At 42.8% G+C, this 19171-nt stretch overlaps 1 protein-coding gene across 2 annotated transcripts in view; it reads left to right on the plus strand.

Moving 5' to 3' along the window:
* Positions 1 to 13479, plus strand: part of LOC121574704 (dystroglycan-like) — a 96432-nt gene extending 82953 nt beyond the window's left edge. For both annotated transcript variants that reach the window (XM_041887247.2, XM_041887246.2), the window contains exon 3: positions 6466 to 13479. In XM_041887247.2, coding sequence (XP_041743181.2) covers positions 6466 to 8733 — 2268 coding nt within the window. In that variant the 3' untranslated portion in view covers positions 8734 to 13479. The remainder of the gene's footprint in view (positions 1 to 6465) is intronic.
* The last annotated feature ends 5692 nt before the right edge of the window (positions 13480 to 19171 follow it).

The raw sequence follows: 19171 nt of genomic DNA on the forward strand, positions 1-19171 counted from the left end.
TTTATTTGCAAATTATGGTGGAAAATAAGTATTTGGTCACCTACAAACAAGCAAGATTTCTGGCTCTCACAGACCTGTAACTTCTTCTTTAAGAGGCTCCTCTGTCCTCCACTCGTTACCTGTATAAATGGCACCTGTTTGAACTTGTTATCAGTATAAAAGACACATGTCCACAACCTCAAACAGTCACACTCCAAACTCCACTATGGCCAAGACCAAAGAGCTGTCAAAGGACACCAGAAACAAAATTGTAGACCTGCACCAGGCTGGGAAGACTGAATCTGCAATAGGTAAGCAGCTTGGTTTGAAGAAATCAACTGTGGGAGCAATTATTAGGAAATGGAAGACACAAAAGACCACTGATAATCTCCCTCGATCTGGGGCTCCACGCAAGATCTCACCCCGTGGAGTCAAAATGATCACAAGAACGGTGAGCAAAAATCCCAGAACCACACGGGGGGACCTAGTGAATGACCTGCAGAGAGCTGGGACCAGAGTAACAAAGCCTACCATCAGTAACACACTACGCCACCAGGGACTCAAATCCTGCAGTGCCAGACGTGTCCCCCTGCTTAAGCCAGTACATGTCCAGGCCCGTCTGAAGTTTGCTAGAGTGCATTTGGATGATCCAGAAGAGGATTGGGAGAATGTCATATGGTCAGATGAAACCAAACTAGAACTTTTGGGTAAAAACTCAACACGTCGTGTTTGGAGGAAGAAGAAGGATGAGTACAATCCCAAGAACACCATCCCAACTGTGAAGCATGGAGGTGCATTCTTTGGGGATGCTTTTCTGCAAAGGGGACAGGACGACTGCACCGTATTGAGGGGAGGATGGATCGGACCATGTATCGCGAGATCTTGGCCAACAACCTCCTTCCCTCAGTAAGAGCATTGAAGATGGGTCGTGGCTGGGTCTTCCAGCATGACAACGACCTGAAACACACAGCCAGGGCAACTAAGGAGTGGCTCCGTAAGAAGCATCTCAAGGTCCTGGTGTGGCCTAGCCAGTCTCCAGACCTGAACCCAATAGACAATCTTTGGAGGGAGCTGAAAGTCCGTATTGCCCAGCGACAGCCCTGAAACCTGAAGGATCTGGAGAAGGTCTGTATGGAGGAGTGGGCCAAAATCCCTGCTGCAGTGTGTGCAAACCTGGTCAAGACCTACAGGAAACGTATGATCTCTGTAATTGCAAACAAAGGTTTCTGTACCAAATATTAAGTTCTGCTTTTCTGATGTATCAAATACTTATGTCATGCAATAAAATGCAAATGAATTACTAAAAAATCATACAATGTGATTTTCTGGATTTTTGTTTTAGATTCCGTCTCTCACAGTTGAAGTGTACCTATGATAAAAATTACAGACCTCTACATGCTTTGTAAGTAGGAAAACCTGCAAAATCAGCAGTGTATCAAATTCTTGTTCTCCCCACTGTGTGTATATATATATATATATATATATATATATATATATATATATATATATATATATATATATACATACATACATACATACATACATACATACATACATACATACATACATATCCTTTTTTTAAATATATTTCCCTTTATTACTTTCCAACCCCACCACCTCTTCCCTAATTGGAGTAAACTAGTGAACAACAATGCTTAGGCCTCTACTTCCAGCTTATACATACTATATAAATTTTATGGACACAGTCAATTTTACAATAATTCTATTTAGTTTGTTTTTACTCCTGAACGTCCTCTACTCTCAACCTCTCTGATCATTTTCATGATGTCCATCCGGTTTGCTTCTATATGCCATATCTTTCTAACTGTGATCTTTCACAAAAGCTCTCAACCTATAACCTATATACTTATTATGGACACAGTATGCTTTACATTATTAGTTATCTTGTTGTTATTAGTTGTTGTTAGTTGTTATTAGTCCCATCCTTCAACTTCATTCAACACCACCCATCTATCTCTTAACACCATCCATATTGGATTTCTGTTTGCCATATATTTTTCAACTGTACTGTGATGTTTTACAAAAGTTCTGAACCTTTCTATTCTCATTGTTTCTACAGATTGTAAATTGAAAATAAACATTTTTGCTAAAAGTATTATTATATTATTGATCGATTGACTATGACTTATCAGATCACCCAGTAATGCTATCTGCAGGGTTAGCTCCAGGTAAATATTGCAATCCTTTAGCCATTCCTGGACCTGTGTCCAAAAACAAGCTACAAATGGACAGTACCAAAACAAATGATCTAATGATTCTATCTCTTTGCAGCAAAATCTGCAGAGCTGGGAAGATTGTATCCCCCATATAAATAACATTCTATTGGTAGCAAGAATTGTATATAATAATTTAAATTGAAAAATTATACGTTTTGAATCCGGCGTCATTTTGCGTATCAGTTCAATATTCACTATGCCATGGAATCGGTACGTCAAAAATCTCTTCCGAACTATTTTGCAATCTGTATGGGACGGCTGTCAATCCTTTGGTCCTTAAATGAAACTGGTATACTTTTTTATTTATCACAATTTTCTTTAACCAATTATATTCTTTAATGCAAGGCCGACAGACAAGTTCCTTACTTTTTCCTCCTTCCACTTTCCTTTTCCATTTTTGCGGTAATGCTGCTATTATTTGGTTGTAATTTTTGGTAGAGCAGACATTTCCATATGTTTTTGTTAGCTGCATGTGCGACATAACTCCACCAGTCCTACCTATATCATTTACGAAGATTATACCTTTTTTAAACATTTTGTCAATTTTTTATCGATTAGTATTTTATTTTATTTATTTATTTATTTTACCTTTATTTAACTAGGCAAGTCAGTTAAGAACAAATTCTTATTTACAATGACGGACTACACCGGCCAAACCCGGACGACGCTGGGCCAATTGTGCGCCACCCTATGGCCGTTTCTGGAGGATTCAATTGAAATTGCAACCAACTTTCTATGGCTTGTTTTAGAAATAGTGATATTTGGGAGATTATTTCCTTTTCAAATAACTGAAAGTGAGAGGTTGTAATCTGAATAAAGGGAAAAAGGCCATTCTTGATCATTGGATGAGACAATCTTACTAATTTGCTAGAGAACAAGTTCAGATTTAATTATAACTTTTGTATGACTGAAGCTTTTAGTGCTAGGTCTAATTATATATTTAATATTTAATAATTTCTGTCCTCCGACTTCATATTCAATATATAAATAGGCCCGTTTAATTTTGTCTGGCTTGCCGTTCCAAATAAAATGGAATAGTTTTTTCTCATATAATTTACAAAACTGTTCTCTTGTGTAGGCAAGACCATAAGCAAATAGGTAAACTGGGATAACACTAAATAGTTAATAAGGGTGATTTTTCCACAAATTGACAGGTATTTACCCTTCCATGGTAGCAATATCTTATCTATTTTTGCTAACTTTCTATTAAAATGTATTGGAGTGAGATCATTTATTTCCTTTGGGATATGTATTCCGAGTATATCCACATCACCATCAGACCATTGTATTGGTAAACTACATGGTAATGTAAAAAATTGTATGTTTTAGTGATCCAATATGTAAGATAGTACATCTATCCTAATTTGGTTGTAATCCAGAGAGGTTAGAAAATGTATCTAGATCCTCTATGAGGCTGTGGAGGGATTCAAGTTGTGGATTTAAAAGAAAACATGAATCATCAGCGTACAATGACACCTTTGTTTTTAAGCCCTGGATTTCTAATCCCTTGATATTATTGTTGGATCTGATTTTAATAGCTAACATATCGAAGGCCATAATAAATAGATATGCCGATAGTGGACAACCTTGTTTTACTCCTCTTGACAGTTTAAAACTTTCTGAGAAATAGCCATTATTTACTATTTTACACCTAGGGTTACTATACATGATTTTAACCCAATTTATAAGAGATTGTCCAAAATTGAAATGCTCCAGGCATTTATATATAAACGCCAGTCGTACTTTATCAAATGCCTTTTCGAAGTCTGCTATGAATAGCAGGCCTGGTTTCCCAGATTTTTCATAGTGTTCTATTGTTTCCAGTACTTGCCTTATATTATCTCCAATGTATCTTCCATGTAAAAAACCTGTCTGATTAGAATGAATAATGTCCGACAATACCTTTTTAATTATATGCGCTATACATTTTGCTAGAATTTTTTTATCACAACACTGAAGTGTAAGGGGCCTCCAATTTTTTTAAATGGACAGGATCTTTATATTTCCCACTTGTATCCTGTTTCAGTAATAATGAGATCAGACCTTCTTCTTGAGTGTCTGATAATCTACCATTTACATAGGAGTGGTTAAAACACGCTAATAACGGTCCTCTTAGTATATAAAAAAAGGTTTGGTATACCTGGACTGGTATGCCATCCAACCCTGGAGTTTTCCCGGACTTAAAGTATTTAATTGCATCCAGAAGTTCCTCCTCTGTAATTTCACCTTCACGTGAGTCTTTCTGTATGGCTGTTAATTTTACATTGTCAGTAGAAAAAAAATCTCTACAATTAGCTTCAGTTAGAGGAGATGGTGGCGACTGAAACGAACACATATGCTTAAAGTACTTTGTTTCCTCCTTCAAAATATAATTTGGTGAATCATGGGTGACTCCGTAATTTGTAACCAGTTTCAGTAAATTATTTTTGGTAGCATTCCTATGTTGAAGAATAAAAAATAATTTGGTGCATTTTTCCTCATATTCCATCCAGTTTACTTAATTTTTTATAATATATTACACTTGATCTTTCTTAAGTTCCTCCATTTATTTTTGTTTTTCCTCTAATTTATTCTGAGCCTCTATGTTACAGTTTTTATTGCTATCTATCTGTTCTGTTAGACCTTCTATTTCCTTTGTTAGTGTGGACTCTTTTGACCTAAATTGCTTTTGTTTTCGAGATGAGTACTGAATTGCATGGCCTCTAAAGGCACATTTAAAGGTGTCCCATACAATAAAGGGATTTGCTGTACCTATGTTATGTCGGAAAAAAATCAGTTATAAATTATTCTGTCCTAGTTAAAAACATGTTATCATCCAATAGGCTTTGATTACATTTCCAATATCCTCGCTCACGTGGAAATTCAATAAGAGTAATGTATATGCCAGTTATATGATGGTCCGACCGCATTCTGTCCCCTATCAACACTTTTTAACTTTTGGTGCCAACGAGAATGACATAAGAATGAAGTCAAGACGACTTGCTTGATTGAGTCTCCGCCATGTATATCTCACTAGATCAGGATATTTAAGCCTCCATATATCTACTAGTTCTAATGTATCCATGACATTCATGATTTCCTTAATAGCGTGAGGGTGATTGTTTGTAGTGTGATTTCCTTTACGGTCCATTGAGCTATTTAAAACGTTATTATAATCTCCCACCATAATAATAGAGTCTTGAATTGCTTGCAGGATTGATAATTTATTCATATATATTGTCAAAGAAGTGTGGATCATCATTATTTGGTCCGTAAAGGTTAATGAGCCATATCTGTTTATGGTCCAATAACATATTTAAAATAATCCATCTACCTTGCGTATCTATTTGGACAATTTGCACATTCGGATCGAAATTACTGTTAATTAATATCATCACCCCTTTTGAGTTTCTTTGCCCATGGGAGAAGTATATTTCTCCCCCCAGTCCTTTTTCCACGCAACTTCATCTATAATTGTTGAATGGGTTTCCTGTAAACAATAGATATTATATTCCTTCTCTTTGAGCCATGTAAATATTGTTCTTCTTTTGTTATTATCTGCTAAGCCATTACAATTATAACTGGCTATACTTATTTCACCATTCACCATAATGAGATACAAGTTTCAGATCTATTTATCATTACAATTATAACTGGCTAGGTCTCCTATTATTTATACACCCAAAAGATAAAAAACAAACAAGGTCTCCTATTATTTTCTTCTCAATCATTTAAAGCTGCAATATGTAACTTGTGGGGGCGACTGACCAAATTCACATAGAAATGGGAGTTATAGATCTGTCATTCTCATTGAAAGCAAGTCTAAGAAGCGGTAGATCTGTTCTATGTGCGCTATTTCTATGCTTCCCGTTCTTAATTTTTGCGTCTTTTACTTTCGGTTTTGTACACAAGCTTCAAACAACTGAAAATACAATATTTTTGGTTATGGAAAATATATTTCACAGCGTTTTAGATGATACAATGGTTCTCTGCTCTATACTTGCTTGTTTTGTCACATAAACTGAAATTAGGCGAACTATTAGAATTTTACCAACCAGGAAATGGCGGAGGGATTCCTCCATAGTGCAGCTTTAATGAATTCTAAACAAGTCACACAATCAAAGAAACAGTCATGCGTCATGCTGTGAGTAGAACAGAAATTGTAAATGTTGTGGGCATAAACGTATTATTTGTCATGTTGTTGTTGTTTTAAATGATTAATTGAAACAAAAGAGACTGATCAACTCTGTTTATCTTTGTTTTCTTCCAGATAACTGAGTCAGGCAAGGAGACGCTACCAACATGGCTTCACTGGGACTGGAAGAGCAACGTCCTACAGGGTCTACCGCTGGGGGAGGACAAGGGTGTCCACTACATCACCGTCTCCACATCCAACGGCAGCCAGGACATCTTCTCCATCGAGGTGCACCCAGATGAGCACCCTGACACCGACCCGATCCAGTCAGCATCCAACAACGAGGCCCAGCCGTTCGTCTGTGGCAACGAGGAGCCGGTGACGGTGCTCACGGTGATTCTGGACGCCGACCTGACTAAGATGAGCTCCAGACAGAGGGTGGAGCTGCTTGGCAAGATGAGGAAGTTCTCTGGCGTGGCGCTCCAGCACATGAAGATACTTCCCGTGGTCAACAACAGATTGTTCGACATGTCCGCCTTTATGGCCGGACCGGGAAATGCTAAAAAGGTGGTGGAGAACGGAGCCCTGTTATCCTGGAAGCTGGGCTGTTCCCTGGACCAGAGTAACGTCCCTAACATTAGCAGCGTCCAGGCACCAGCTAAAAAGGGCACTATGTCGGCTCAGTTGGGATATCCGGTCGTCGGTTGGCACATCGCCAACAAGAAGCCTCATATTCCAAAACGGGTGAGGCGCCAGCTCAACAATACCCCTACTCCTGTTCTAGCTTTGCCTCCCCCAACGTCTGTCGTCGAGCCCCCTGTTCGCATTGTACCAACCCTGTCGTCACCTGCCATTGCTGCCCCCACAGACAGCTCTGCCCCACCCATGAGAGGGCCTGTGCCCTTGCCCATGAAGCCCACGATCCGTGTCAGAGACTCCTATGCCCACACTCCCACTCAGGGTGCACCCCTGCCAACCAGAGTGATGGAGTCCACTAGTACCATCTCCATTCAACCCACGATGACCAGGCATACCGTTGTGGAAGCTACACCGACACTCCCTCCACCCACCACAGTCGCCACCAGAAAGCCAACCAAGAAACCAAAGAGACCGAAGACCACTCCGATGCCAAGGGAACCCAAGACCACCACTGCCAAACCAGCCAGACGCACCACTCCTTCGTCCATCGTGCCTGACCCAAGTAATGAGAAACCAGATCTCCGCAACCCCATTGATCAGGTCAATGCCTTCGTGGGCACATACTTTGAAGTGAAAATCCCATCCGATACGTTCTTTGACAAGGAGGACGGTACGACAGACAAGCTGAGGTTGACATTGAGGATGAACCACAACGAAGTGGTCGGAGATAATTCCTGGATACAGTTTAATAGCACAAGCCAGCTGCTGTACGGTCTACCTGACTCGAACCACGTCGGGAAGCACGAGTACTTCATGCAGGCCACCGATAAGGGCGGTCTGAATGCGATCGACGCCATTGAGGTCCGTGTGAACCGCTGGGCTTCCAACGATAAGTCCCCGGTCCTGTTCCAAGCTCGCTTCCACGGGGAACCTCGCCAGGTGACCAACGACATCCACAAGAAGATCCTGCTCATCAAGAAACTGGCGTACTCGTTCGGGGACCGCAACAGCAGCACAGTCACCCTGAGGAACATCACCAAGGGGTCCATCGTGGTGGAGTGGACCAACAACAGCCTCCAGCAGAACCCATGCCCGAAGGAGCAGATCCACACCATGTCCAGGAGGATCTCCGATGCCCAGGGAAGGCCCTCCCAGACCTTCATCTCCACCATGGAGCCTGAATTCAAACCCATCGACATCAAGGTAAAAGGGACGGCCGCCTGCCGGAATTACATGTTTGTCCCGCCAGGGGAAATCACCATTCCTATCCCCCCGGCTGTCACCCCGGCGCTGGGTACCGGACGCCAGAGCACCGACGACGTCTACCTCCACACGGTCATCCCTGCAGTGGTGGTGGCGGCTATCTTGCTGATCGCCGGCATCATCGCCATGATCTGCTACCGTAAGAAGCGCAAGGGCAAGCTGACCATTGAGGACCAGGCTACCTTCATCAAGAAGGGGGTGCCCATAATCTTTGCAGACGAGCTTGACGACTCCAAGCCCCCTCCGTCCTCCTCCATGCCCCTCATCCTGCAGGAGGAGAAACCCCCACTGCCCCCGCCGGAGTACCCCAACATGGCCAGTCCAGAGACCACCCCCCTGAACCAGGACCTTCTGGGGGAGTACACGGCTCTGAGGGACGAGGACCCCAACGCCCCCCCCTACCAGCCCCCGCCCCCCTTCACCGTCCCCATGGAAGGTAAAGGCTCTCGTCCAAAGAACATGACCCCCTACAGATCCCCACCACCCTACGTGCCCCCCTAAGGTTAGCTGGCTCCTCCAGAGGAGGAGAGGGGAAGCAGGGGGACTTGTAACCGTCTCACACCAGTATTGTCTGTTTGGAGGAGGATAATAGAGCCTCTGCAAAGTGGTAATGAACTTTGGACATTTTGGGTTGGGAGGGTTTTGGGCTGATCTGATCAAGGCTGAGTTGAAGTTGAAAGATGTGAGGGAGGGAGAACTAGGTGGTAGCCTCGGCAACAGTAACCACAACAATGACACTATTCAGTCTCTCGTCGTCTCATTGGCTACAGCTGAACAGCTAGTTTGGGAAGACACACCCCTCCTGTCCCAGCGCTTTTTTTTCTCCTTTTGAAACTAAATGGCCTTTTGTTTTATTTTGTGTCTTTGGTTCTGTTTTTCTTCTGTTTTTGACTGACTTTAAGATCAAACTACTTGCCTTTTAATCTTCTTTTATCTTGAATAATGCAAGAGGACAATAAACAAACATACTGCAGGCAAAAATGTTTTTAATAGAGAGAGAGAAGAGTTATATGAATGAAAATAAACACAACGTAATCATATTGATCTGGGACAACCCTGCAGACAGCCAGACAACACAGTGGCGGTGGCTGTTTGGTTTCAATAAGGTTTGCCTTTTAACACTAATTGTATGTTTTTACCCTTATTCACACAATGTCTAGATGAGCATAACAAAGTTAGCCTAAAAAATAATTAGAAATTAGTATAAAAAAAGTTTTCTGTTTTGTTTGTTTTATTATTTTTTTTTTAAACTGTATATCTGGAAGATGTTCTGTTAGATAGATAGATAGATAGATAGATAGATAGATAGATAGATAGATATAATTGTTTTGGTGGTGGTGGAGCAGAACTCCTGACTGAAATAGCCTGCAGGATCTATTTTTCCCCCCGATCAGAAAGGAACGGTACACCCAGTAGGTAGGCCTGGTTACCCTGGCCTGGTTATTACCAGATGGTTACCCTGGCCCGGTTATTACCAGATGGTTACCCTGGCCTGGTTATTACCAGATGGTTACCCTGGCCTGGTTATTACCAGATGGTTACCCTGGCCTGGTTATTACCAGATGGTTACCCTGGCCTGGTTATTACCAGATGGTTACCCTGGCCTGGTTATTACCAGATGGTTACCCTGGCCTGGTTATTACCAGATGGTTACCCTGGCCTGGTGATTACCAGATGGTCACCCTGGCCTGGTTATTACCAGATGGTTACCCTGGCCTGGTTATTACCAGATGGTTACCCTGGCCTGGTTATTACCAGATGGTTACCCTGGCCTGGTTATTACCAGATGGTTACCCTGGCCTGGTTATTACCAGATGGTTACCCTGGCCTGGTTATTACCAGATGGTTACCCTGGCCTGGTTATTACCAGATGTATTGTTTTTACTTTGCCCGAGTTTCCCGAAGCCACCCAAAATCATTCAAGAGGGAAATAAAAACACAATACAAAGCCCCTTTTATTATTCTTATTCAAAATGGGTTAAACTGAGAATCATTATCTGAATATGATCATAACATTGACAATTTGAATGCCATTTTGCCTTTATGGTGATGCGACAAGTGTCTTCTGTAAATAACGATGGATCGGCCTGTTGAAATAAGATGAAGTGTATTTTTAGTTTAAAAACGTTTGTGTAAATCAGATTTGGAAAAAGCCTCCTGCAGTTTATTTTAGACAAGGGGTTATTATTTTTGTATGTAGTGATGATGCTCTTGTTTTCACATTTTATGCGGGAAACAGTTTAGTGCTGTTGAGAGTGATTGAGAACGTCCTGAAAGGGATACATTTATTCACAACTCAAAGGTAATTGTTGAGAGGAGGGGAGGAGTTAGAGGGCGAGAAAGAAAGACATGGGAATGTCCCAATAACAAGATGACTAGAAAACACTGAAAAAAAATGGTTGATAAAATCTCTATCTAATTTTTTTACAAAGTTTTTGATACAGCATCAAATTGTTTAAAAGAAAAAAAAACATGAATAGTGTACTGACTGCAATTTGTAAAATCTTAGCGTAGAGAATTGATTCTTCATTATATACCTTTTCTCATTGTTTTCAAGGGATTTTTGTTTTGGTTTTTGATTGCATATTATCTCATTGAAATGTACTTCCTGTTATACAGTCGGAATGACCCATTTTATGTAATCACACGTTTTATTTAATTTTCAAGTTCTTCGCCTGACGAGTTTTGACTTTGAAAGTGACCCTTTTTGCAATAATGTAAGGTGCTGTCCGGTGGTGGTGAGTGGTCAATGCAGGTTAAATGAGTGATGATGAACTACTCACATAATAATGAATATGTACCTACAGTACATAGTTTGTTTTTTGCCGGATGCCAAGTTTTGCTTTTTGAGTGTGCATTTATCATGTAAGCCGACCTCCGTCCATCTTTATCCAGATCATTCTTCCTTCTTCACACGTTTTGAAATTCAAGTCCTAAAAGTATTGGAATGAATGAATCATCAATACATATAACAGAGTGGATTAGGGTGGTGTGTCTTGGGATGCTGCCGTACATTATTAATATAGAGATGTATTTTTTATTGATGAGCTTCGGTTATAATTGGTTTTCTAATGCTACCCTCTTGTATTGATGAGTCAATATGTCTACGTCGATAGAGGTTTCAGTATCAGTAAGTCGTGTATCCATCTATCTAATCTGTCAGACATTTGAGACCCTGATTCCTGTCACAGTAACTGGTGAATAATTATGTCTCCTTGTAATAAAACTGGTATTATTAATCTGACTAGAATGAAAACATTTGATCTGGAACGTCGAACTATTAAAAAAGGTTAACATGTTGTAAATCTCCTTTCAGTTCAATGTGTCCATCACACTCACCGCCATGAAATACAGATGTAGTTTATTGGTTATATGTAAATAACTTACTGACACCCCCTCACCTTATTGGTTATATGTAAATAACTTGCTGACACCCCCTCACCTTATTGGTTATATGTAAATAACTTGCTGACACCCCCTCACCCACTCTGCCTCTGCGTCCACAGATCATCTAGTCACTTCAGCTCTATTGATTTCTGACAAGGAAGAAACTGCAAAAATAGTCCTAGACAATCTATCCCAATAGGGTTGTTAGTTAATCAAATAAGAAATATATATGTTACTGAGATTGAAGAAGATGTTATCCATGTTTGAGTGAGATTCATTGTACAATAGGTAAGTAGATGCTACAAGGACAATGTCCTTTTTTTGAGGCCTTTTAAAAAATATATATATTTTAAGTGGCGTAGTCATTTCCTCATTGCGCTCAGTTCATTAGGCTAGCAAATAATCAGGCTTAGTTACACCGAGTCAAATCCTAACTTAAGATGAGTACGTGTGACACACTCAAGCGTACATGATGTGTTAAAATCGTACATGATGTAAGTGAAAGTGTTAGTGACGTGTGTTTCTCAAGTTTGGATTTAGTCCCATTTGACTCAAATCAGGAGGAGATGATGGTCTGATTGCGTGAAAGCTTAACGGAGAAGAAACCAAAGATGCAAAAAAAAAAAAAAAGTTAAATAGCAGTCATTCACTATAACTGGTTCAAATGCCTTGTTGACAGAATATCTTATCTGTCGGGTTACATTTCTATATTTCAGTTACATTTCAGCATTACATTTCAGTTATTAGCAACGGTATTGCAAAGGATACGGAATCAACAAAAACACATTGTTCTTTTCATTTAGAACACGATAGCTGTCCTGAGGGATACACGTTAGGCTGTATCAACCTTTATGTTTTGTTTAAGCCGATGGAGGAATGCCCCCCCATCCCATTAGCTTCTGTACAATTCCAGATAGCTGCCTTTCGGTTTAGGTACGGCATCTCGGACCACAATTCCAGATAGCTGCCTTTCGGTTTAGGTACGGCATCTCGGACCACAGAAGGTCATGTCATGTGTATCATACATTTGTGTTGTTGATTTTTCTTTCATTAGCTTTCCTTTTTTTTTCTCCGCCCATTTGAAATGTAGGGAATGGCGTGTGTGTGTGTGTGTCAAATCAAATCAGCCTTAGAAATGCATGCATTCATACACAGCAAGCAGCACTGACTGAAAGCCTCCTAAGCTCTGGCAAGGTGCAGATTTTTACTACATTATTATTTTGATTGCTGTAGAGAATATGTCGTCTTCGTTTTATTTTTTTATTTTTCATGAGTGAATTAGTACGACGATGATAGTAGCAGTAGTAATAGTGATGATGATGATTACAATAATGGTTTCAAAGGGGCATTCTGTACTGTGTTCGTCCTTCATTTATATGTCATTTTGTTATTGAAATACCTGTTTCCCCACCACCTTCCCAATACAAATGGGACTCCTCTGGTTCGGCAAAAAAAAAAAAAAAAAAATGGTTGCCGAACTACAGCACAGTGAAAATTATATTTGGCTTGGCTTAACACATTGCCATACATCAGACAGACGTTCAATTGACATGCCTCTCTGTAAGTCACCCCATGGGGAAGAAGGGAGGAGGGGAAATAGAGGGATGATAAATAGACTGATTAAATGCAGAGGATTGTTTGTTTACATCTGGTAGCGGTCGGAAAAGCCTGACAATTGTCCTTGACCACAGGGAACTTACAACCTAGAAAAGAGGGTTGTACGTATGTATGAACGCTTGAGTAAATAATGCATGGTGAAAATGCATTTTTCTTCTTCTGTGTTTAATAGCATTGTTTTATTTATGCCACTAGACACTGTATGTTGAAATCTTGTATTAAAAAAGTGTTTTCACCCAAGTATTACTGTGACGTTCTCTTGTTGGTTGATTGCTCTTGTACCATTGGTAGTGTTTCATCCTTGACAGACTCATATTTTAGTGTACCAGAAAGCTCACAACATTCATCTCAACTGCAACTGCAAGCACGTCATACTCAACGCTATCTGTCCAGTATCCTTGTGATAGCAAAAAGCAGTGCTAGTGTGATGTAAGTAGCCTTCAATAACTTATGTACCCATATTGGACCCAAGACACTGTAAGGGAAACATTATTTGTCTCTTTTTGTCACATACATCCCTCAAGCTACCTTATATGGGTTAGAAAGATGTGTTTTCTGTCGCTGTGACATTGCAGAGAGGTTTGTGTGGTAAAGGTGACGGTGTCTTTCAAATGGAAGACAAGGAATATGAATAAAGATAAAATATTATACTCATTCACCAACTGATGGTAAACCTTGATATTGATTTAGACTGTTGGACAACATTGTCTAGCAGCATTGAATAATGTTGATGTTTTAAGAATGTTGTTTGTTCTGCTATTTCAACACTATTCTAAACCCTTGGAGTGGTCCCCAATCAACACTATTCTATATCCTTGGAGTGGTCCCCAATCAACACTATTCTATATCCTTGGAGTGGTCCCCAATCAACACTATTCTAAACCCTTGGAGTGGTCCCCAATCAACACTATTCTAAACCCTTGGAGTGGTCCCCAATCAACACTATTCTAAACCCTTGGAGTGGTCCCCAATCAACACTATTCTATATCCTTGGAGTGGTCCCCAATCAACACTATTCTATATCCTTGGAGTGGTCCCCAATCAACATTATTCTAAATCCTTGGAGTGGTCCCCAATCAACACTATTCTAAACCATTGGAGTGGTCCCCAATCAACACTATTCTAAACCCTTGGAGTGGTCCCCAATCAACACTTTTCTATATCCTTGGAGTGGTCCCCAATCAACATTATTCTATATCCTTGGAGTGGTCCCCAATCAACACTATTCTATATCCTTGGAGTGGTCCCCAATCAACACTATTCTAAACCCTTGGCGTGGTCCCCAATCAACATTATTCTATATCCTTGGAGTGGTCCCCAATCAACACTATTCTATATCCTTGGAGTGGTCCCCAATCAACACTATTCTAAACCCTTGGAGTGGTCCCCAATCAACACTATTCTATATCCTTGGAGTGGTCCCCAATCAACACTATTCTATATCCTTGGAGTGGTCCCCAATCAACACTATTCTAAACCCTTGGAGTGGTCCCCTATGAACACTTTTCTATACAGTACCTTCTATTCATCCCCCTTGGCGTTTTTCCTACTTTGTTGCATTACAACATGTAATTTAAATGGTTTTTATTTGGATTTCATGTAATGGACATACACAAAATAGTCCAAATTGGTGAACTGAAATGAAAAAAATAACTTGTTTCAAAAAAATTGAAAAAATAAATAACTGAAAAGTGGTGCTTGCATATGTATTCACCCCCTTTGCTATGAAGCCCCTTTTGTCTTATTTCTTATTTGTTTCACAATTAAAAATATATTGCATCTTCAAAGTGGTAGGCATGTTGTGTCAATCAAATGATAAAAACCCCAAATCAATTTTAATTCCAGGTTGTAAGGCAACAAAATTTTAAAAATGCCAAGGGGGGGTGAATACTTTCGCAAGCCACTGTAATGGGTGGCTTTGATGCAATATGCGCCTACACATGCAGACTGTACTTGCTACAAAGTTACAGAAAGTTAAACCAACAACCACACAAACTGAAATGGGATACATTGGAATGCTAGCTAGCTAGCATTGATTTGTTTTTGCTGAGACATATTTTTTTTGAGCATCTGATGACATAATGATAGATGAACATGAATGTCTCCGGTCCCCTCCGCCGCTGAAGCTGTCAAATCTTCCCATGTTTCTAGTTTGACCAGCTGATTTCATCATGTTTCTACTTTGACCAGCTGATTTCAGCATGTTTCTACTTTGACCAGCTGATTTCAGCATGTTTCTAGTTTGACCAGCTGATTTCAGCATGATTCTAGTTTGACCCTAGACCCACTGCAATTTGCATACCGCCCCAACAGATCCACAGATGACGCAATCTCTATTGCACTCCACACTGCCCTTTCCCACCTGAACAAGAGGAACACCTACGTGAGAATGCTATTCATTGACTACAGCTCAGCATTCAACACCATATTGCCCTCAAAGCTCATCACTAAGCTAAGGACCCTGGGACTAAACACCTCCCTCTGCAACTGGATCCTGGACTTCCTGACGGGCTGCCCCCAGTTGGTAAGGGTAGGTAACAACACATCTGCCACGCTGATCCTCAACACAGGGGCCCCTCAGGGGTGCGTGCTCAGTCCCCTCCTGTACTCCCTGTTAACCCATGACTGCATGGCCAGGCACGACTCCAACACCATCACTAAGTTTGCCGACGACACAACAGTGGTAGGCCTGATCATCGACAATGATGAGACAGCTTATAGGGAGGAGGTCAGAGACCTGGCCGTGTGGTGCCAGGATAACAACCTCTCACTCAACGTGATCAAGATCAAGGAGATGATTGTGGACTACAGGAAAAAAAAGAGGAGTGAGCACGCCCCCATTCTCATCGACGGGGCTGTAGTGGAACAGGTTGAGAGCTTCAAGTTCCTTGGTGTCCACATCACCAACAAACTATCATGGTCCAAACACACAAAGACAGTTGTGAAGAGGTCACGACAAAGCCTATTCCCCCTCAGGAGACTGAAGAGATTTGGCATGGGTCCCCAGATCCTCAAAAAGTTATACAGCTGCACCATCGAGAGCATCCTGACCGATTGCATCAGCGCCTGGTATGGCAACAGCTCGACATCCGACCATAAGGCACTACAGAGGGTAGTGCGTACGGTCCAGTACATCACTGGGGCCAAGCATCCTGCCATCCAGGACCAATATACCAGGTGGTGTCAGAGGAAGGCCCAACAAATTGTCAAAGACTCCAGTCACCCAAGTCATAGACTGTTCTCTCTGCTACCGCACGGCAAGAGGCACCGGAGTGGCAAGTCTAGTTCCAAAAGGCTCTTTATCAGGTTCTACCCCCAAGCCATAAGACTGATGAACAATTAATAAAATGGCCACCCGGACTATTTACACTGCTGCAACTCACTGTTTATTAACTATGCATAGTCACTTTACCCCTACCTACATGTACAAATTACCTCGACTAACCTGTACCCCCACACATTGACTCGGTACCGGTACCCCCTGTATATAGCCTCGTTATTATTATTTTATTTCTTGAATTTTTTACCTTAGTTTATTTAGTAAATATTTTTCTTAACTCTATTTAAATATATTGTTGGTTAAGGGCTTGTATGTAAGCATTTCATGGTAAGGTCTACACCTGTTGTATTCGGCGCATGTTGTCACGATTGTCGATAGAAGTGGACCAATGCGCAGCGTGATGAGTGAACATACTTTAATTATTATTCACCACGAAACAAAACAACAAAACGATACGTGAAGTCCTTGGTTTACAGACACAAACCATACACGGAACACGATCCCACAAACACTGTGGCAAAACAGGCTGCCTAAGTATGGTTCCCAATCAGAGACAACAATCAACAGCTGATTCACGTTGCCTCTGATTGAGAACCACACCGGCCAACATAGAAAACACATCAGCTAGATAATGAACCTAGAACACAAAATCATGGAAACTACACACCCTGGCTCAACATAACAGAGTCCCAGAGCCAGGGCGTGACAGTACCCCCCCAAAGGCGCGGACTGCGACCACGCCAAACATAAACCGAACAGGGGAGGGCCGGGTGGGCATTCCTCCTCGGAGACGGTTCCGGCTCCGGGCTTGACCACCACCCTCCAACAATCCCCCCGTAGCGCCCATGGTCCGGTCTGGCCCCGCTGGCTGGAGCTGGACTGGACATCGGTGGAGCGGATTGCTTAGGCTCCGATGTGGAGCAGCTGACCAGGCACCGGTGACCCAGGCACGGGCTGTGCCGGACTGACGAGGCACACCACAGGCTTGGTGCGGGGAGCAGGAACGAGCCGGACCGGGCTGACGATGCGCACCACAGGCTTGGTGCGGGGAGCAGGAACAGGCCGGGCCGGGCTGGCGACGCGCACCATTGGCTTGCTGCGGGGAGGAGGAACAGGCCGGACCGGGCTGACGATGCACACTACAGGCTTGGTGCGGGGAGCAGGAACAGGCCGGGCCGGGCTGGCGACGCCCACCATTGCCTTGGTGCGGGGAGCAGGAACAGGCCGAACCGGGCTGACGAAGCGCACTACAGGCTTGGTGCGGGGAGCAGGAACAGGCCGGGCCGGGCTGGCGACGCGCACCATTGGCTTGGTGCGGGGAGCAGGAACAGGCCGGGCCGGGCTGGCGACGCGCACCATTGGCTTTGTGCGGGGAGCAGGGACAGGCCGGGCCGGGCTGGCGACGCGCACCATTGGCTTGGTGCGGGGAGCAGGAAAAGGCCGGTCCGGGCTGGCGACGCGCACCATAGGCTTGGTGCGAGAGGCAGGAACAGGCCGGACCGGGCTGGCGACGCGCATCACAGGCTTGGTGCGAGGGACAGGAACAGGCCGGACCACACTGGGAACACACACCACTGGCCTTACCCGGGGATCAGGAACGGGCCGGACCGGACTGGCAACACACCTCAGTACCTCTCGCCGTGCCTCTACATTCTCCTTCGCCCTACTCGCCAATGGCTCCCGTAACCCGGTGGCCTTCTTTCCTTGTCCACTAACTCGCCCCTTATCCTCCTCCAGCAGTCCCGTCGTCCACGGTGTGAGCCCCCCCCTAAAAATGTCTTGGGTTCGTCTCTCCCCCGTGGCTATGGCCTCCATGGCTCTCGCCAGACTCTCCGGCCTCTGCTCCCAAGTCCAACCTCGCTCCTCCTCACGCGGCTTGACCCAGTCGAGGTGGATATCCGCTAGAGTTACCTCTGGCGTTGGCTCCTGTACACGCTGCTTGACCCAGTCGAAGTGGATATCCGCTAGAGTTACCTCTGGCGTTGGCTCCTGGACACGCTGCTTGGTCCAGTTTTGGTGGGATCTTCTGTCACGATCGTCGATAGAAGTGGACCAATGCGCAGCGTGATGAGTGAACATACTTCAATTATTATTCACCACGAAACAAAACAACAAAACGATAAGTGAAGTCCTTGGTTTACAGACACAAACCATACACGGAACACAATCCCACAAACACTGTGGCAAAACAGGCTGCCTAAGTATGGTTCCCAATCAGAGACAACAATCAACAGCTGATTCACGTTGCCTCTGATTGAGAACCACACCGGCCAACATAGAAAACACATCAGCTAGATAAGGAACCTAGAACACAAAATCATGGAAACTACACACCCTGGCTCTCTGACATAACAGAGTCCCAGAGCCAGGGCGTGACACATGTGACAAATAATTAACAGTCAGTGTTGACGAGTGTCCTGACGAGAAGGCAAAAATGTCTAGCTATGCCAGGCAAAATCGGGCATTTTCAGGTCATTGTTATGGGGTGTTTGCAAATTATGTCAATAGAAAACATCAGCTTTTCTGTTATTCTGGCTTCAGAGGTCGAGACTGTGTTAGCCGTAGCTAGCTGGCTAGCTAGCAAGCAAGCAAGGGATAAGAACGTTGCCAGCGAACATGGCAACGGAACATACACTACCATTCAAAAGTTTGGGG

The sequence above is a fragment of the Coregonus clupeaformis genome, chromosome 10, assembly GCF_020615455.1.
Source record: "Coregonus clupeaformis isolate EN_2021a chromosome 10, ASM2061545v1, whole genome shotgun sequence".
In the NCBI taxonomy this organism is placed as follows: Eukaryota; Metazoa; Chordata; class Actinopteri; order Salmoniformes; family Salmonidae; genus Coregonus; species Coregonus clupeaformis.